The following is a 22500-nucleotide window of genomic DNA, read 5'->3' as shown; positions in this document are numbered from 1 at the left end:
CAGAAATCTTTATGACTTTCTCCATGAATCGTTCAGAACCATAATACCACCACAGGCTGGCATCCCCCATTCAGTGTAGTATGCCACAAATCAACTAGCCTGACGATGTCATACTCATAATTCTAGTCAGAATATGAGTCTGATACTGCTCCATTGAGCTGTGATTATGGGGCGTGTTTCAACGAACCAGGAAAGAAAATGCCTCTTCGCTCAATTGGATACCTAGAATCAATCAGCGCAACGTAGTATGACCATCTGATACATTAAACTTTTACCGGATCCCGTAGGAAGGACGGCAAAAACATCTTTTCGATCGACAAATGCCATAATCGCGTTTCTCTGTTCCTCTTTCAAAATGAATGCGCTGTCAATATCTGTGAGATATGCAGGCTCACGTTATACTTATTAGCAGCAAGGCTAGCTAGCTACTATGTGTTTCAATGGATTTTTGGTCTAAGCGTTAGCAATAACCTAACAATAATGGGCTTGAGAGCTTCAGTTAAGACCTACAATACTCAGCAACATTCGTGTTGCACATACACAACTAACCGAGTCAATGTAGACATAAAAAAGTTGTGTAGATAGCTTAATTCACATAAAATATTTCCCACTAACAGGTCCCGAGACGCCGCCATATAGGTACGATTTTGAATCTACCGTTAATTCAACTCAAGCCATCTGTCCATCATCGTATAAAGCCCGTCCTGACAATTTGATTGGCTAGATCCGTTTCGGATCTGTGATAATTTCTCCCCAACAGAGCAGTGCCAGACCGAACTTCCAGACCAAAAATGTTGTGGGCGGGGTTCGGTCTGGTATCCAGGCTACAAGTCACCCACACCAGCCCAGATCCGGTCCATTACAAGAAGAAAAACATCACCGACATGACTAACAACCCAACTATTCTGTAAGTAACTCTCAACACTAGACCAGCAATGGCACTGGGGATAATGAACTAGCATAAATACAATACTCAAAGTTAGTGATGTGATGACTGCTTTCTGCACATGAATTTGACTTGGCCTCGTGGTTGTCCCTCACGATTCTGAAAATGTCCTGCTTACAGCGCTCTTCTCTATCTAAGGACTTGATCAGTCTCACCATGGCAACCTGATCTCCATCTGTGTTTGTGCACACAGCTAGGGGTCTCCATGCAGTCTGAAACACGTGTCACACGGTAAGGCACTGAAGGTCTTCTGACAGCCGGGGGGTTGTTTTCAGTGGTCAGCCAGCACATTCTCATAACCATAAAACCAGCCCACCCATCCCGAGCCAGAACAACAGCATCCTATATAATCAGCCAACCACTGGTGCACCACATAATTATGCCCCACCGACTGCCAGAGGCCGCCACTTACAAGTTCCACGTGATGTGTGCTGCTGCTGATTTTTCGGGGAGATTTATTCTTGGAAGGTTTGAGGATTGTCCTCGTTTTCCCGTCGCCTCCACAACTTCATACCACTCCCCAGTGTGGTGTCTGCATCGCGTGATCCTGTCTGATGTGGAACCACACATCATAAAAAATGACCTTCTCCCACCCCCCCACCAAAATCTCCATTTTATGCTTTACAGCCTGAACTAGGAAGACAATAACCGAGCTGCTTGTAATCAAGGCTGGTGAGGAAGCACTGTTTGATGGATGGGGTGCGCAAATATTAGCATTTAAGGTCACCCAGGACTGGAGGATGCTAGCGTTGTATGGACATGACACGACAAGTGGATCCCACGGTGAAATCCAGGCCCCAAACATCTGGGTCAAGACTGACTGTGAGCGACAGAATCTGGGACATCGGAGCTAAACTTAAGACAGGAAAATATATCACGCTGCTTTTTTGGCTAAACCTGTAGAGACAGAGGGAGAGGAGGGAGGAGAGGGAAAGAGACGAAGGAGAAGAGTTGGGACTGGCAGAGAGAGAGAGAGAGAGAGAGAGAGAGAGAGAGAGAGAGAGGGAGAGGGAGATAGAGAGGGAGGGAGGGAGAGATCAATAACCATCAGGACAGGCGTGCCCAAAACAGAAATTACCCTCATCTACTTTGCAGGTCAAGGGGCCGGCCAATAGGATTGCAGCGCACTAAAGCTGGCCTGCAGTGGGAGCTCTGTGCTACTCTATCATAAGCTGTTCATGCTCTGCTTACCACTGCCAGGGGATCACTCACACACACACACACACACACACACATACATACAGTCATGGACGAAAATGTTGGCACCCTTGCAATTCTGTCAGATAATGCACCACTACTCCCAGAAAAGAGTTGCAATTACAAATGCTTTTGTATTCACATGTTTATTTACTTAGTTTGCATTGGTAAAACACAAAAAATCTGACAAATAATGCCAAATCTGACTTTATTCCACATAAAACTCAAAAAAGGGCCGGACAAAATTGTTGGCACCCTTAAGAAATAATTGTATTTTTGGCATGTAATTCTCCTTTAATCTTTATTTAAACTCACCTGTGGCGAGCCACAGATGCTGGTAATACAGAAATCACATTTGCAACCAGTTAAAATGGAGCAAAGTTGACTCAACCTTTGTGTTGTGTGTCTGTGTATACCGCGCTGAGCATGGGGAAAAGAAAGAAGAGCAAAAAATTGTCTGAGGATTTGAGAACCAAAATTGTAGAAAAGCATGGACAATCTCAAGGCTACAAGTCCATCTCCAGAGTTCTTAATGTTCCTGTGTCCACTGTGCGCAGTGTCATCAACAAGTTTACAGCCCATTGCATTGTCACTAACCTCCCTGGATGTGGAAGGAAGAGAAACATTTATGACAGAATGCAACAAAAGATTGTTTGAATGGTGGATAAATAACCTAGAACCACTTCCAAATAAATTCAAGCTACCCTGCAGACAAAGGGTACAACGGTGTCAGCTTGCACTATCCGTCGCCATTTGAATGAAATGGGATGCTATGGTAGGAGACCCAGAGGACCCCACTGCTGACACAGAGACCTAAAAAAGCCAGACTTGAGTTTGACAAAACTTTCTTGGGGAAGCCAAAATCATTCTGGGAGAACGTCCTGTAGATAGATGAGACCAAAGTAGAACTTTTTGGTAAAGTAGTTTACAGACAACGAAATGAGGCCTTCAAAGAAAAGAACACGGCAGGCTAATACAGTGGAGCTGGACCGATGTTTTGGACCGATGTTTTGGAGTTGCTTTGCTGCTTCTGGAACATGATGCCTTGACTATGTGCATAGCATCAGGAAATCTGAGGACTACCAAATTTTTGGGCGCAATGTAGGGCCCAGTGTCAGAAAGTTGGGTCTCCGTCAGAAGACATGGGTCTTCCAGCAGGACAATGACCCATAGCACACTTCAAAAAGTACCCAGAAATGGTTAAGACAAAGCACTGGAGAATTCTGAAGTGTCCAAGATGACTCCAGATCTTAATCCCATAGCACAACTGGGGCATGATCTCAAATCAGTAGTTGGCAGAAGGCACCCTTCAAATGTGAGAGACCTGGAGCAGTTGGCAAAAGAAGAGTGGTCCGAAATTCCAGTAGAGAGGTGTAAGACACCTCATTAATGGTTACAGGAAGCAATTGATTTCAGATATTTGTATTTCTTTATTTTTAAGGGTGTTCTCCCCATTATAAAGTTGAGGGTGCCAATAATTTTGTCCGGCCCTTTTTTGAGTTTTATGTGGAATAAAGTCAGATTGGGCATTATTTCTCAGATTTTTTGTGTTTTTCCAATGCAAACTAAGTAAATAAACATGTAAATGCAAAAACATTTGTAATTGCAACACTTTTCTGGGAGTAGTGGTGCATTATCTGACAAAAGTGCAAGGGTGCCAACATTTTCGTCCATGACTGTACATTCAAATGCACACACACAAACACATACACACACACACACACACACACACACACACACACACACACACACACACACACACACACACACACACACACACACATACACAGACAGACACACACACACACACACACACACACTACACAAACACACATACACACATACACACACACACACACACACACACACACAAACACATCCATGCAAACACACATGCATCCACACAGACACACACACACATACAGACATATACATACATACATACATACATACATACATACATAAAAATGTACACAAACATGGGTGGGTCAGCGCAGCGCTCCGACACGGCACACGATAGTTTAAGTTCAGGTTTAGTTTTAGTTTAGCCAACTAACTGCACGCCGACTTAGCTTGTTGCTTTGCTCGTTGCCGTCGATGAAAACAGGGCCCTGGGAAGCAAATGTTTGCCTAAAAGTTTACCTAATTAATCCAAAAGCAAATGAGGGAGACAAACATAGACCAAACACACACACACACACACACACACACACACACACACACACACACAGAGACACAGACACAGACACAGACACAGACACACACACACACACACACACACACACACACACACACACACACACACACACACACACACACACACACAAAGACACAGAGGGACACACTGAGTATTCATAACATTAATAATAACAGTTTGAGCAAAAATCACCCTGTTGCAGTAAATGTTTGGGTTGAAACCCAAGTTTCTCTCTCTCTCTCTCTGCCACACACACACACACATACACACACACATATACACACACACACACACACATACACACACACACACACACACACACACACACACACACACACACACACACACACACACACACACACACACACACACACACACACACACAAACATGGCATGGGGTTGGCCTAATCTTGGATTAACACAGTCGTGGCGAGCTGCGGAGAGCGTCTGAGGGAGGCTAAGAGGCTTGAGACGGCAGCCATGGGCCCGACAGCAGACCACCGGTGAACCACAGCAGCAAACAGGGCAGCGGCCTGCGGGGACGCCTAACCAGATTGGCCCCGGCCCATTGAACACCTAGCCAAACAGGTACATTGCAGCGCCATGATACTGGATAGGCGCAGTTCGCCTCAGGTCTTTGGCTTTGGGTCAGTGGAGCAGGGAAGTGGAGGAAATGGCCTGATAGCCCCACTTAATAACAGCCCACCATAAACAACACACAAGCCATCTGCTGACCCTCTGCTGCCAATAGGCTTAGGGTTGGGTCAGAGTCAGGGTTAATGTGGGTTACATGACAAGCAGTCAGGAGTTGACACTGGTGACAGGGAAGGAAGTTCCAGCTCCAGTTTGTGGACAATCTGTGTGGTCGCCATGGTGGCCATAATGACATGGCCAGAGGGGGCAGTAGTGGTCTGTTTACACCAACTGACTGAAAAACAAATAGGGACAAGTTCCTCTCCAATAACTTTTCAGACCAAGAACCATTTACTGACAAATTATGGTTGAACAGGGTTCTTTACTGGTAAGCAGAACTGTGACAGATTCCCTGTTGAGCCTGCACTCTGACTGCCATACCAAGGAGCCTAGCTCTTTTGTGTTGTGGTCAGGGTGCAGGTTTGGTACCCTGGATTCGAGGCTGGATGACTCTCTCTCCCTTCGCTACTAATGGTTCTTACTCCTGAAGATGAGCCTCTTCCGGACAGTTTTAGAAACAAGAACTATACCTACGACCGGAAGTCAGGTGAGACGCCTCCCGTAATCCTATTCTTTCTGCCAATTCCACTGTGATTTCCAAGAAACAAACACCAAAAAAGCTCATCACCATCAGATCATCCTTACCAAATAACGTAGCACACATAGGCTGTGAAATGCTATTTCAGACATCAAGTGGGCGATTGTTTTTCTTGAGCATACTACTCTCTGCATTTCTGCTACAGGGACATTGCTCTCTGTGACTAATGTGTAGTAGCCTTCACCAACAGAAAGAATAGCCCAAAGCAAAAAAGAACAAAAGGTGACTTAATTAAAGTCCTGGGACCTCTCACCTCCTGAGAATGTGAGGAAAAAGGTAGCACACAACAGGTGCGACAGAAGGTGCTCAAACAGGTAACTACAACAGGTGCTAAGACAGGTGGCACACCAAGACTGATGGACACAGAGGTGGGTCTTTTTCAGTTTTTTTTGAAGCAGGTAATTAAATTTCAGCTGTTCTGACTGTCCAGAGATGGCTTAATGGAACAGTAAAAAAAAAAAGACAGTTCATATTCACTGGCAGGAGAGTTTCAGGTAATTATATTTCTGCCACTCAGACTATCGAGGGCCAAACCAAAGGGACAGAAGACAAGACAAACACGAGAGGGCAGATTTCATTACACCATTAGGAGAGTTTCTTAACCACTTAAACGTCATAGAATAAGGACATATTACATTACACCTTTAGGAGAGTTTCTGAGGAGTCTGGATGCAAATGTGACGCCACACTTGTCTGGTTAATGCGTGACATGATGTGACAGAGAGGGCTGCTGAATCGTGGGTGATGTAGTAAAGGGTGAACAGATGTTCTCACCCTTGTCCTCGCTGACATTGCCTGGCTAGTTTAAAGCATTTGTATCAAAACAATACCATTAAAAAGATTTAATGTACTCCCGTGCTCGATGTACCATAAAATCTGCATTTAATCTCCATTAAGGATGGAAGGGGAAATCTTTCTCCCTCTCTCCCCTTCTGACTCTCTCCTTCCTCTCTCCATCTCCCTTTCTCTCTTTCTACCTCTCTCTCTTTTTTCTCTCTGTCTGATTCACTCCTTCTCTCTTTCTCCCTCTCTCTTTCTATCTCTCTCACTTTCAGTCCCTCTTTCTCTCCTTTCTTCTTGCTACCTCTTCCTTTCTCTCTCTCTCTACTACCTCCCTCTCTCTCTATCTCTCTAAGAAACAGGAAGAGAGAGAGAGGGAGGTCACTGGGAGTGAAATATAAAGTCAGCACCCTGAGGTAAGCGGAGGCGAAAGGCGAAGGAGAAAGCGAAGGCACTGGCGTTGCATTGTCTCTGGAGGCAGCCACCCAACTGTAACTGATCTAATGACCTTATCCTCCAGTAAACCATCCTGGACACGCCACTCTCACTAAGGCAACAGGTTTACCACATGCAGGAATACTGCAGACAGACAGACAGACAGACAGACAGACAGACAGACAGACAGACAGACAGACAGAAAAGTAGACAGAAAAGCAGACAGACAGAAAAGCAGACAGACAGGGAGACAAGCAGACAAATAGACATCCTAGATAGAGAGACAGTCAGGGAGGGAGAGGTAGAGAGGCAGGCAGGCAGGCAGGGGCAGAGAGAGGCAGACAGGCAGACACACACTCACACACACAAGCTGAAATCAAACACACAGGGCCCTACATTTGATAGATGCACACCATGGATTCTTAGAGGCAACAAAAAGACATCACATAAATCAACTTTGTTTACTGGGGCACATTCATTTGTTAATTACACAACATGCACACAGCCCTTAGCGCCTGATTTGTCTGATCACAAAGGTGTTGTGTGTGTGATCAACAATGTAGGCATTTCACAGGCATTAGAGGCACCAACCGCAGAAATCTGTTTTCATAGTCACACACACACACACACACACACACACACACACACACACACACACCCCACACACACTCAAGCACACACACACCAGAAAGCTGTCAAATTCAACTAAACAACAATCAAAAAATTCAACCTCACCCTAACCCAAACTGCAGAAAGCTGTTTTCATATCAAATTCAACTAGAGACGTAATAGTGATAGTGTCGTGTAAGAATCGCCATCATAATATCGGTAGCCTACAGTAATAAGTATTCACTGTGTACATGATGCAGAAGGCCAGAAACACAGGAAGCCTTTTCAGATGCTCAGCATACATTTCCTGTAAGTCTCATCATCAAATCTTGAGATGAGAATATCCGTTTTGTCTTTGTTTCAAGTTTAGAATGCAACCTTATTATTACAGAGAGCCTTCCCCATCATTCCCTTTCCAGCATCACATACACGCTCCTGTCCTATGTCACCTGGTTTGTGTTCGACTTGAAAGCACAAAAACGGAGTTCATCTAGGCTGACATCGAAACAGGTCATCTGATAGATTCCAAAGCTCCCTAATATTATTTTAATCTTTGCTTAGTTTTCCCGCCACACATACACCTACAGCAAAGTATTCCCTCTGCACGTAATGAACCCGTGTGTGTGTGTGTGTGCGTGTGTGTGTGCGCGTGGGTTTAGGTAGGTGGGTGTGTTCTGCCAGGTGATGCAACAGGCAATCCCCCACAGATCCCTTTCCAGGTTTCTCATTTCTTAGAATCTGAATGTGGTGTTTGTGCTGCAAAGCCTGTACACACACACACACCACCCGCCACACACACACACCACCCGCCACACACACACACACACACACACACACACACACACACACACACACACACACACACTCACACACACACAGATACACACAGATACACACACACACACACACACACACACACAGAGACACACACAAACACCACCTGACACACACACACACACATACAGTACCAGTAATTCGGGAACAGGAACGTCCAGTGACAGAACAATGTCAATCCTTGTCATCCCTCCCAAGACTAAATGATGCACTCCAACAGCATAAGACATACACTGACCTTTACTTCAGCTTCATCCCCGCTAGCTCGACTTTGTCATTAAAACCAAAGTCACACAACTGGAACAGTGGCCCTCTGTTTGGAGACCCTCACCCTCAGACGCTGGAAATATCCGTCCCTCAGGAAGTGACAGACACATAACCAGAGACCAAAATATATGTGTGTGTGTGTGTGTGTGTGTGTGTGTGTGTGTGTCTGTGTGTGTGTGTGTGTGTGTGTGTGTGTGTGTGTGTGTGTGTGTGTGTGTGTGTGTGGGTGGGTGTGTGTGAGTGTGTGTGTGTGAGTGTGTGAGTGTTGTGTGTGTGTGTGTGTGTGTGTGTGTGTGTGTGTGTGTGTGTGTGTCTGTGTGTGGGTGTGTGCGTGTGTGCGTGCGTGTGCGTGTGCGTGTGCGTGTGTGTGTGTGTGTGTGTCTGTGTGTGGATGCGTGTGTGGGTGTGTTGGTGTTTTTCTATCCTGGAAAAGAACAGCGTTTCAAAGAAAAAGGAAAAAGAGAGTGTGTGGAAAAAAGATAGAGTGTGAGACCATTGTGGTCTAACCCTAAGTACACTCCTAGAGAGAGAAAAATACACACTATACTATCTGAATGTCATATGAGCTCATTGACTTGCCCCTTAAAACAGAGCTCTTCACATACTGTAACTCTAGAAGCCCTTTTCATAACTTAAAGGATATTTTTTTTCCCCCCCAGAAACGATGGATGACAGTAGAACAAGTAGAACTTTTAAGAGTTCCGCCTTGAATCTTAAAGGTTCAACATGACGACAAGCCAAAGAAGAATTAAAGATTCTAAAATAGAGCCATTCGTTCTACTTCTATTCTGATAGCCTAGGCTGTTTATCCACAAACTCTTTGTTGACAGTTGCACAAACAGGATTAGACTTGGGGGATGAAGAAGATACAGCTCATGGTTGGGTCTGCGGTTGGCACAGACAGTCCATGAGACAGGGCCAGGGTTAGTTTGAGGTCACTTGACTGTCAAGTAATTGAGACTTGGTGCTAGTTAACGGGCACCTGATAGTTCATGAATGTTTTACACCCTGTTCTTAAAGTGTTTAAAAAGAGGCTACCAAAACAGTTTAAGCAACATGATGTTTACCCCTCTCTCTAAGAGTGTAGCAAACTGAAAAAAAGGAAGCCCCCCCCCCGCTTCATGCGTTTGAGAAACAGCGCCCCCTATCTTTCCTCTCGTCTTATAGCCGATTCACATCGGGGTCCAGCTGCTTTGGGTATCGTTCCATTTCCAGGTTCAGATCTTAGAACATCTGGCCTCACAGCGGAGGTGGCGAGAGAGAGGAGGAAGAGGAGGCACGGGAAGGAGGAAGAGGAGGAGGAGGGAGAAGAAGAGTGGAGCAGAGATGGAGCGCGCAGGCAGACGGCAGGAGAGCACACGGGAGAAAGGAGCGTTACCGTGACTCCCGTTGCCATGGGGAACATCAGGCTCTTTCTCCACTTGGTATCCAAGTTGGCCTCCCCCCCGCTCTGCTCCACAGACCTGTTAGGCTTGGGACACACACAGCAGGCAGGTCAGACAGAGATGGAGAGGAAGTGAAAGACAGAGAAAGAGAGAAATAGAGAGAGAGAGAGAGAGAGAGAGAGAAAGAAAGAAAATGAGAGGAGAGTGACAGACGGACAGAGATAGAGAGAAGGGTCAATGGGAAAGAGGGGATAAGAGAGGTGTTGAGGGACAGCCAGAGAGACAGAAACAGTGGAAGATAGATAGAGGGAGAGACAGATAGACAAATGGAGGGGGGGGGGGGGGGTTAGGGGGTAGACAAACAGACAGACAGATTGGGGGCTAAAACATGCCAGGCACCAGTAAGCCATGAATCCTGAAGTAATGCCAGGGCTGGAGCTTCGAATCCTCGGACCAACATGGCCCAATGCCACTGTGCAGATTCACACACACACAGACACACACACATACATGCACATGCGCACACATACGCGCACGCACATGCACACACACATGCACACACAGACATAATGAGAGCTGTGGTCCAGTAGTCACATGGATTTCGTGCCCCCCTCCCATGTTTCTGTAAGATTGCAACCCACATAGGCTTTTACCACCGAGGCTGACAGAGCTGAGATACGCCGCAACCAATGAGTCTGGAATACCAAGAAGATTCTAGAACACTTAGGATGGTTGCTGACAGAAAATGTCCCTTAGAAAGGTGGAAATCAATTTTTACCTGACATCTCCACATTCCACCCAAATTGAATGTGCTGTGAGGACTGGCAGTGAAACTAGAAGCGCCCTTAAAACTTGAGATCGATGTCGCGTCCGACAGTCCGATCCATCAAACAGAGAAAATATATGGGGAACCCAGACAGGCCGGGCTGTAGTCACACTTGTGAAACTGTCCGAGTTCTCAAAATATTTCAGTCTAGTCGAAAGAAACACGGCGGTTGTAAAAAGGATAAACTGCCTCAGTGACGCCTAAAGGGGAGTCTGACATTGTCCTAGAAAGCAAGTGACTCCCTGAACTCAATTATGCTCAAGAGCACTTGAAGGGACAAGGCACAGGCTCTGTGTCCTGTCGAGGCAATTAGACCGTGTCCTCTTCAATCAGACATTTTCTTTATGTCACACTGGATCTAAAGGGGAGTTTTAGAGGATTTTACCAAAGATTTAGAATGTGTCCTTCAATGCAAAAATATGCAGCATGAAACAGGAAGTGACCCTGTGCTTCAACTAAAATAAATAAATAAATCACCTTATGAAACCATGACATTGATATAAATAAATGTTTTTTTCATTGCCTTCTCTTTAATGGGCTATGTTTTTTTTTTTTTTTTTTTTTATGAAATAAATTTGAATAGGCAGATTATAAGAGTTTACTAACATTACATCAGGCACAAGTTGTGCATACCAACCTGAAAAGTGATGATTTTCTGAGAGAGAAATGGCTCCAAAACAGTGTTATCCTTTCTAAGTGCAGAAGTGCCCTTTTTTCCTGTGATACATTTTTGTCACTCTCCTGGCAGAGGGCTCATTCTGTGAAGAGTGAGGTTGTGGTGACATTTTCCCGCTTCAGAGTGTCACTTTGACGAAGGCGAAAAGCCAATAAGTGCACCCGGATCTCAGACTGTCTTTTCAACCGCGTACTTTCAATACCCATTTTTTAGACATGCCATTAAAACACAATCATTATACGACTCTGCAAGGGACATTGCAGCGGCAATCTTTTATACTGACTTTCTTATGTCTTTTTTTATCACTTTTTTATTTGAGATGGCTCATTCCTCATCTTTCCTGTTTGCCTTTCCTCCTCTCTTATCTCTCTCTCTCTCTCCCCCCATCACTCCCCATCACTCTCCCTACCACCATCTTTGCCACTCGTCTTCTTCTTTTTCTTTTTCTTCTTCTTCCACCTTCTGAACTTTGACTTCCACATCATAAAGACATATAGCATTCTGTCTTGTTGCTACCAAACACTTACTAGGACCTATTATGCTATCATTTTTTTCCCTTTCCTGCAGTGTGTAATATAGCTTTAGTGTAGTGTGTTATATAGCTTTAGTGTAGTGTGTTATATAGCTTTCCTGTAGTGTGTTATATAGTTTTAGTGTAGTGTGTTATAAAGCTTTACTGTAGTGTGTTATATAGCTTTTTCTCTGCAAAGTTAAAAAGCCAAAAGTACACCCTAGACCAACACAAACTCCTACAGAAACCAAATTGCTCAGCTGCCTGAAATGCCTCATTGGAATTCCTTTTTCCTACATTACAAGATGATGCAATCTCGTAATACAATCCTTATTGGTTCCCTGTCTCAGCAATCAGATCACATGGGTTAATCGGGGGGGGGGGAGGGGTAAAGCCACCGGAGCTCTAACAGAGCGTTTCAGACAGAGGATGAATAGAGATGTACAGTCTGAGAAAAATCAATGTGTTTTTCGGAACACTGAAACTCTAAATCTATTCCAGTAACCCCCAAAATAAAATTATGATCACTGAAAATTAGCATAATAGGTCCTCTTTAAAGGTGTATTCTGCGATTCTAATCCCCTAAACTTTTTGTAAAATTCGGCAAATTGCTCCGCACTGTCCTCTAGCTGCCCATTCAGTGTTTGCACTCAAAAAAACATGTACATAGTCCTGGCTCTGTAAACGGGAAACAAACTGAGTTGTTCGGACAGAGCCATAAACAATCCAAGCCAATCAACATAGAGCTTTAAGAGCACAGAGGGGTGTCATTTGATTGGCTGCTGAGCTCAAATACCAACAGCCCTTGAGGAAACTACAACCAAAACCGAATCTGTACATTAATGCATGATGGAATGTACTGCCAGCCCTCAGTATTTGGCATCAGGTTTTTCTCTCAAAAGACCCACAATATATGTCTATGGCCACCAACCCAAACAGGAGAGCCAATCAAAACAACTCAACCGAGCCTTCTCTCAGACTGTTTCTCAACAAAACCACAAACAACACATCCACTACATCAGTCATCTATGGAATATTCTGGAACATCTGTGGAATATTCTGGAACACTACATCAGTCATGTATGGAATATTCCGGAACATTTATAAACTAAGTGTGAAGCCTTCAAGTGAAGAGAAGAACAATGTTGTTGTTTTTTAGCTTCCAACCTCGCTTTTGTTCTTCTTTTTTGTCTTCTTCTTTTTCTGCCTCTGCCTCTTCTGAAGAAGGATGGTTTCATATTTAGGCCTCGGATGCTCCTATGAATAAAGACAGAAAAAAGAAGAGAGTGGGGATACAGTTTTTGCTCTTGAAGTGTCCTAAATGGTAAGAGAAGCTTGAGAGGAGACAATCATTTTTGGAAAGGGGCAGCCAGCCAGAAATCAAAGAAGGACATGCGAAAGGCTGAAATCTGGTCTATTTAGAGTCTTGGGGCCACTGCAACCAAAAAAAAAAAGAAGAAAAAACTCTGACCTGAGCTCGGTCCTTGATAGAAAGATGGCATTTCAGGAGAAAATAGACAATAGCTCATGTGACAATATCAACCTACAGAAGAGTCACTATAATGTGTTATACTTTAATGCAAATGAATGACTCAGACTCAAGTATTGAGATGGAATTGAGATAAACTTGGTATAAATGTTTGAGTGGTTGATGAACTTCTTTTTTTTTAGTAGTGATAGTTAGTTAGTGAATATGGCCAAATGCTACACCCATAATCAATACTATGTACACCCAAAATAAAATACTACACCCAAAATCTATTCTACACACATTACCAGATACTACACCCATAAAAAATACTACACCTATGACCAAATACTACACCCATGATCAAATGCTACACCCATACTACTTCCATGACCTGATACTACACCCAAAATCAATTCTACACACATGACCAGATACCAGTGGTGGTCCGTCAGGGCCTTCAAGGCCTTCTCTGCTGGCCTAAATATCATCAGAAAATAAATGTAATAAATTAAATTTTAATATTTTCTTTTCATAAATATGTATTAAATTATTCCCCATAGTCCATTATCTTCATTTCATAGCTTCCAGCGTTGTTACTTTATGTTAGAGCTTTCATCCAATCATATTTCAGCTATCATGTGTTGCCACGCTCCGAGAAATCTTCCCCGAGAACAGAAATCTTCCCTGAGGCCTTCAGAATTCACATTGAAGGCCCGTGTACATCTGATTGGTTATCACAACTGGCTGTTTCAGTTCATTTAAGTTGAATGAACTGAAACAGACAGTTGTGACAACCAATCAGATTTCGAGTTGGCGACACTGGGCCTTCTAGAAGGCCCGGAAGATTTCTTTCCTCGCGTTGAACATAACACGTAAACGTCCTTTGATTGGATACTGAGGCAGACCGGTGCAGTGCTTCAGTGCTCAGTTTAGCTGGCTAATGCGAAAACGACGTACATGGGTTTCAATGCTTATTATGCTAGTTGTTTCAATTGGTAAGACTAAATATAATTACATTAACCAACTCAAATAAACTAGTTTACACCAACTTGATAATTCCAGTTTTTGATACAATTACAACGCCATTTTCAAGACGGAACTTTCAAGAACAACTGGATATCGTGAGGATGGGAAGTTTAATGAAACTGCTTTGCAGGTGGGACAATGCGATGTTTAGTGGACAAACTTGTTAAAGCTCACATAGGCTACTTTCGGTGGACTTAATAAAACTTTGTAGACTAATGCCTGAAAATCGCCTTTTATTTTTAAGTTGTGACAGTAATATCCAAGCGATCATATAACTGAGAGTTTACTACTCTTAATGTATTGTTAATACGGGTGTATTGATTTTAAATGCTCCGGAAATATTAATAAAGTCTGTTGTACTCGACTATGTTAAGGTGATGCAATGCTCACTTATACTGCCTTTCTGTATAAATATAATGGTTCGAGAGCCATGGCGTCATAATGATGGTATTAGGAGGTGGATTCACTCAGTTTTACATCGTGTAGGACATCGCTGAAGGCCTAGTCGTGAAATGCACGGACCGCCACTGCCAGATACTACACCCAAAATCAATTCTACACACATGACCAGATACCCAGATACTACACCCATGATCAAATACTACACCCATAATCAATACTACACCTATGACCAAATACTACACCCATGATCAGATACTACACCCATAATCAATACTACACCCATAATCAATACTACACCCATAATCAGATACTACACCCATAATCAATACTACACCCATAATCAATACTACACCCATATTCAATACTACACCCATAATCAGATACTACACCCATGACCAAATATTACACCCATAATCAATACTCCACCCAGAATCATGCTATAAAGAATGCTGCATTAGCACACATCCCTTCAACAAACACAGCCCAGAGCCATCTTTCTATCCCAAAATAAGGAATCGCAATTGCCCCTTCTTCGTGAAATAACTGCATTCCCTTGGAAACAGGAGCAAGTAAACTAACAGAACTGGTGACTAACGCAAAGAACTACAGAGCCACTATTGTAACACCAACACATGCAGTGTATATGGTCAATATGGAGCCACTATTGGAACATACACATGCAGTGTCTATGGTCATTATAGAGCCAATATTGGAACACCAACCATGCAGTGTCTATGGTCATTGTAGAGCCACTATTGGAACATCAACACATGCAGTGTCCATGGTCATCGGTCATGACAGTTCTGCATCAACACTTGCAGTATCTACGATCATCGGTCACGGCTGTTCTGCATCAACACATGCCGTGTCTACCCTCATCGGGCATAGCAGTTCTGCTAGATGAGGCGACATGACATGATAGGCAAGCCTTTAGGTTCTGTGAAGTGTGTGATGGTTTTGTGTGGGGTAGGGGGTAGTGTGTGTGTGATGGTTGTGTGTGTGGGGTAGGGGGTAGTGTGTGATGGTTGTGTGTGTGGTGTTGTAGTAGGAAGTGTGTGATGGTTGTGTGTGTGGTGTATGTCGGAGTGTGTGATGGTTGTTTGTGTGTTGTAGGGGGTAGTGTGTGATGGTTGTGTGTGTGTGTGTGTGTCAGTTGTAGTGGATAGTGTTTGATGGTTGTTTGTGTGTGTGTTGTAGGTAATAGTGTGTGACGGATGTGTGTGTGTGTGTGTGTTGTAGTGTGTGGTGGTTGTGTGTGTGTGTGTGTTATAGGGGGTATTGTGTGATGGGTAGGTGTGTGTGTGTGTGTGTGTGTGTGTGTGTGTGTGTGTGTGTGTGTGTGTGTGTGTGTGTTATAGGGGGTAGTGTGTGATGGATGTGTTACTCACCTCCTCCTCCTCCATGCCTGTCAGGTCCCAGCTATGGTTCAGGCTAATCTGTCTGCGCTTCCACTGTTCCAGAAATGTGACCACTGGAGTAAGACACACACACACACACACACACACACACACACACACACACACACACACACACACACACACACACACACACAAAGGCGAATACACACAAAGGCGAATACACACACACACAGATATTCACGTCAAGTCAAATATGCACACACACACAGACGCACAGAAACACACACACATTTTATTTTAATGGACCATCACATACAATCAATGAAGTATTGACATTCTGTTAACAATGATGAATATACTGTTAGTGGTGTTCCATTTGAAGTTTGGTCCTGCTCTCTATATGGTCCAGGTTAGATGACAGACAGTTGACAGTTAGGCTCAGTTGACAGTTTGTTCAACAGCCACTCAGTTTGTTGTCTATCACATAATGAACCATTACAATATAGTGTTACCGGAAACTTTTTGTTATATGCGCTGAAGTGCCAAAAAGTGAACCCTGTCAGGTTTCCTGATGCTTGATTGAGTTACAGTGAGTCTTATCCTCAGAGGGCCACAAAGCCAAGAGCAGACATTATTCAAGGCCAACGAATGAAACATTACTTTAATCGTACTGTACCATAGGGTCAGATCCATGCCTGTATCTGTAAACACCCCACTCCTTTTATACATGTTCTCCCTATGTTTATAGGATTTATGTTTGTATGTCGGTGAGTTGCACAAGTGCATAAGTGTATAATCTACTGGATGACCTAAATTTCCCTCGGATTAATAAAATATCCACCTATTTATCTATCTATCTATCTATCTATCTATCTATCTATCTATCTATCTATCTATCTATCTATCTATCTATATAAAGCCATGGCTTCTCATCCTGACAAACATCTATTGGGCCATGATGGCATAACATCAAAGAACTTCAAGAATCTGCTGGTAAGACCAGAATGGCTGCAGTCCGGCACCACGTTCCCCGAGCCGTAGAACAGGTGGAGTGTCATGAATATGTAATGGCTGCCCCGGTTCTGCAGTGGAGGTCCCTCTATGAGTAATAATGCATTGGCCCTCTCGCTACGGCACAGGTGAGTGAAAGGCAAGATGCTGTCATTCCACCCCGACAGAGTGGGGGGAGAGAGAGAAAGAGATGGAGGGGGGTGAGAAAGAGAGGAGAGAGAGAGAGAGAGAGAGAGAGGAGAGAGGGAGAGAGAGATGGCGAGTGGGGGGAGAGAGGGGGGCGGGTGAGAAAGAGAGGGGAGAGAGAGAGTGCGAGAGATAGATGGAGGGGGGTGAGAGAGAGAGTTGAGAGAGGGAGAGAGAGATGGCGAGTGGGGGGAGAGAGGGAGGAGGAGGGAGTGAACATGAGCGAGAGACAAAGCAGCCATCAGGCAGTTCCACGACCGATCAAACCCACGCCAAGCACTGACAGCAGCAGAAATACAATAACCCTGCCCATTCAGACAGTGGGAAAGAGAGACCGAAAGATAGACAGGGAGAGAAAGAGAGAGAGATAGACAGGAGGAGAAAGAGGGAGAGAGTGACAGAGCGATAGACAGGGAGAGAGAGAGACAGGGAGAGAAAGAGAGCCAGAGAGAGATAGACAGGGGGAGAAAGAGAGAGAGTAAAGTAGACAGGGAGAGAAAGAGAGACAGAGAGATAGACAGGGAGAGAAAGAGAGAGAGTGACAGAAATATCTCCACAATCTCTTCAACTCTGTGTGGCTTGGGCTTCGTACCTCTCCTTCTCTCTCTTTTCTTTCCTTTCCTATCCATCACCATCAACCCCCCCCCCCCCCCCCCCCTCTCTCTCGTTCTCTCTGCACTCCCTCTCTCCGCAGGTGACCTGTATCTCCTTACTGCTGTACCTCCAGCATGCCTCTGCACTAGGCCCTGCTCCCAAGATCGGGTTCACGAGGAGGAGAGAGTGATTCGTCGTCTACTGGCGGGGTGTGAGTAAGGCAAAACAGCGAGGGAGCGCTATCAGCTGACCCAAAACAGACAGTATCAGATCCTGATGAAAGTAATTATCGATCATGCGTGTAGCCACTTTCACTATCGTGTTTGTTAAGAGACTAAGAGATAGGAACACAACTCTGGTGTCCGCTTAGACTGAAGCAGAGAAGGCCGATGGGTTCAGGCCCTGGGCTCTGTAAAGCACCTAGTGACAGTTTTATTGTTTTGGCACTTTATCAATAACATAGAATTGAATTGAACTGAAAGCTTGACAGGGCTGGTTTAAAGTCATGGGCTGTTTGGTCCAATGTTACAGAGCATCATTTATACTGTAACGCACACTAGATAACATTGAAGAAAGAAAGAAAGCAAGAGATAACAAAGCAAGGTGGTGAAAGGAAAGAGTGAATGGGTGACAGCTGAAGACTGACAGAAAGAGACAGAGAGAGAGAGAGAGATAGAGAGAGAGAGAGAGATACAGAGAGAGAGAGAGAGTGTGAAGAGATATACAGATACACATAGATAGTGAGACAGAAAGGAAGAACCTTGAGGTAAGTGAGGCTCGTCTTTCGGGCCGCTACAAGAGACAGGTGTGTGAGAAAGGTGATAAGGTGATGCCCGCCTGTCTTAATCCCTCGCTACAAGAGTTTAAAGTTTAAGGTAATGTCAGGTCCTCGCCTCAGGCCACCTGCTAGACTGACTAAACAGGCGCACACACACACATGCGCACACACACATGCGCACACACACACAGGTGCACACACACACAGGCCCAGTCAATGGAGGCGCACACACACACAGGCACACACACACACAGGCACACACACACACAGGCACAGTCAACGGAGGTGCACACACACAGGCACACACACACTGGCGCACACACACACAGGTTCAGTCAACGGAGGTGCACACACACAGGCGCACACACACAGGCACACACACACAGGGGCAGTCAACGGAGGCGCACACACACAGGCGCACACACACAGGCACACACACACAGGCGCACACACACAGGCGCACACACACAGGGGCAGTCAACAGAGGTGCAAACACACACAGGCGCACACACACAGGCGCACACACAGCGGCGCATGCAACGGAGGCGTTCTCTTCAAAGCGTCAGAGAGGCTGCTGAAGTCTTTGGATGGAATAATCCAGCGGTACGTGACTGGAGTCAGTCAGTTGTTGATGCCGACTGCACAGATCATTCCATCAAATCCATTTTTCTCTCAAGGGACAAGAAAGTTGAAGTGAATTGACTGAGCTGATAAGAATTAGGGGGCGGGGGGGATTGAAACAGAGGAGGGGGAGAAACAAACAGAGATGGAAAGAGAGGAGGATGTGAGAGAAAGAGGCAGAAAGTCAAAAAGGAAAAAACAGACGGCCAACTCCAGAGAGACATAAAGATTGAGCAGAAGATGGTGGCTCGGTTGGCGAGGAAGCAGGGAGAGGGAGATAGAAAGATGGAGAGAGAGAGAGAGAGAGAGAGAAAGAAGGAGAGAGAGGGAGGGAGGGAGGGAGATAGAAAGAGAGAGAGAGAGACACCAATAGACAGACAGACAGACAGAAATACACAGACAGAAAAGTAAACCCTACCCCAGAGAGACATGAAGATGGAGAAGAAGACGGTGGCCGGGTTGTCGAAGAGGTAGCTGGCTCGGGCGGTGCCACAGGCGGTGCTCAGGTGCCAGAAGTCACAGGCTCCGTCACATAACGGGCACATGGTGAAGTTCTGCATCTCGTCACACATCTCCATACTGGCACAAATCACAAACACAAACACACACACACACACACACACACGTACACACGTACACACAAACACAAACACAAACACACACAGACACACACACACCCCCAAACACACACACACATAAACAGATGGGCATAGGCCATGGGCAAATCCTCAAACTGGTGCAATCAGGGAGATTTTTGTACTTTAAAGAGAATCTGCAAGTAACTAATTGGGCCTAGAGCCCATGAGTACATAAATGAGCTTGGTGTCACCACATTAATGAATATATGTATGGCAACTAAATATGAGACTAATCTCATGAAATCTAATTATCACAAAGGGAACAAAGACCATTTTCTTAATGCCAGATCTCTTTGCTTACATAATTGATAAAAAAGTCTGTGGAGAGAATGTTTGGGAAAAGGCTTAAGAAGCAAGCTGAAGAAGAGCAGGTCAGACATTGTTATGACTGAGGGGATAATGGCTCGGGATGTTGCCCTACTTTTTTAGTGGGATAAAGTCTCGGAATCATCTTACTGATAACTGAGAACAAAAGCCTCATTCATTTTCTTTCAATATTCTTTGTTCTGAGATCACAGTGTTATTTGTCCACACACAAATCTACATCCAAATCTCTAAGGAAACAGAATTAAGTGACTTTTGATGTGGACAGACTCGAACTCAGACAGACAAAATCTTTTCAGAAAATGAAAAAAAGGGGAAAAAAAATGGCCTGCTGAGATGCATCATATAAATCAGTGGTAATGATATTCATTTGCTTTTGACTTGCCATATGATTTTTACATTTCTTTCAGTATATAAAACGAAGTTTTAAGAAGCGTGTCCTCTGTGTGACCTTGACAAAACCCAATCCGTGATGAGAATAAAAAGTGGGCGTTTGTTCCTATATCTGTGCCAACCTGAGCCAGCAGATTCCGCAGTACTAGTCGCTGCCCTCCTGCCCACCTCTCCCTCCTGTTCTCTCTAAGGTCCTCTTACCGCCACACTTTCGCAGCTGCCTCACGCCCACTCATGCGTGGAACCTAGCCCTAGATCACAGCAGGAACTGGCACTCCGGCGCTCGCAACAATTTAGGTCTAGTTCTAGTTCTTCATCACTCTTTTGAAAATAAAATACTGAGGGTTCCATTAAGAATATATATATTTTTTCAGCTCGAAACAATTCATTTGTTGGCAAATAGCTTGATTTGTGTGCGGAGAAAGGGTTGGCGCTGCTGAGACTGATATTAAAGTTCACAAGCGTAGAGTCCTCCATATGCTTTCACTTAGTAGTTTTGTGGACGGGGTCGGATTACACGTGATAAAATTAAACAGCTGTCGGAAGACAAAATATATCACATGAAATACATCAGTTAATCAACTACCTCTTATCAGCAGTACCTCTGCTGCTTTTGGGTGTGAACTAGTTGGCCTGCTAGTTTTACACATAAACACTCTAATACCTTTTTAAATAAGGCCTCACAGAGAGCCCTGATTAGGACTCCATAAATATGCCACCAAGAAGCCTTATGCCACCAAGAAGCCTTCACGAGTCTTGCAAGTCTTAAGCTGAATGTTTCTGCTATGTGTAGGAGCCATGATGTTCTGCTATGTGTAGGAGCCATGATGTTTCTGCTGTGTGTAGGAGCCATTCCACCCTTCAGGGCTCTAGGTTTCACCCGTTTGAGGAGGCAGGTACCTGGGCACGTTGGTGTCGACTGTGGCACAGCCGTAGAAGAACACGGTGATGCCCACTATGGAGGCCGGGATGAGCAGCTGGGTGTAGACGCCCAGCCAGGCAAAGTAGAGGCCGATCTTCTCTCCAAAGTACTTCCTGAGGTCAAAGGGCATATATCATTAGGGGCAAAGGGTTGATTCCTTAAGACGCATTGTGACTGTAGCTTTATATTTTGTTGTTATAAAAACCATACCTGATTAAGTCAATGGGCTGGTGCTTAAAGAAAGCTCCGTACCTCGCCCATTCATCATGCAGTATCTGAAAAACAATGGTGAGAAAAAGCTAAAGCTGTATACTGTCTTTCCAGTGTCTTTTAAGTATTATATCATCTAATCACTGTTACATAACATGCAACAGCTGAAGTATATCCTTTACATTGTAAATATTGCTGTTAGGCCCACATATATAATCTCTACCCACCTGTCGGTCATTCCTCTCCTCACCTTTGGCTGGGCCTTTGCAGTCACCCTGCAGGTCAAGGAGAAGGACATTAGACACACAGGGATACTTAATGAACAGTGCTACTATTCCCCTTTATGAAGGCAGGAAAGTGACTACCACTGAAAACCTACTTCCATTTACATTCAGTCATTTAGTAGACACTTTAACCCAACGTGATCTACAGCTGAGGAACAACATTCATGCTACAGTGTTGCTAGGAGACCTGTGAACACAAAGGATTCTGAATTCTACTTACATCATGGAGAGGGAAGGCTGACTCGTAGATGCCTTTAGCTATTAGTGTGGTGATACCTGCAAGAAGAGAACAAGTGCCTTAACAGAAGTCTATTCCTTGTTTGTTCTA

At 44.5% G+C, this 22500-nt stretch overlaps 1 protein-coding gene across 1 annotated transcript in view; it reads right to left on the bottom strand.

Moving 5' to 3' along the window:
* Positions 1–22500, bottom strand: part of ano2b (anoctamin 2b) — a gene marked incomplete at both ends in the record, with an annotated part of 102505 nt that overhangs the window by 64246 nt on the left and 15759 nt on the right. The window contains 7 exons of the mRNA XM_080851726.1: positions 13122–13211; positions 16242–16324; positions 19820–19980; positions 21657–21791; positions 21889–21953; positions 22116–22163; positions 22393–22448. Of these exons, the coding sequence (XP_080707852.1) occupies positions 13122–13211; positions 16242–16324; positions 19820–19980; positions 21657–21791; positions 21889–21953; positions 22116–22163; positions 22393–22448 (638 nt within the window). The remainder of the gene's footprint in view (positions 1–13121; positions 13212–16241; positions 16325–19819; positions 19981–21656; positions 21792–21888; positions 21954–22115; positions 22164–22392; positions 22449–22500) is intronic.

The sequence above is a fragment of the Sprattus sprattus genome (genome assembly GCF_963457725.1).
Source record: "Sprattus sprattus genome assembly, chromosome: 14".
Lineage (NCBI taxonomy): Eukaryota > Metazoa > Chordata > Actinopteri > Clupeiformes > Clupeidae > Sprattus > Sprattus sprattus.
Note: the sequence above shows the minus strand (reverse complement) of the source record. Positions and strands in the feature narration are given on the sequence as shown.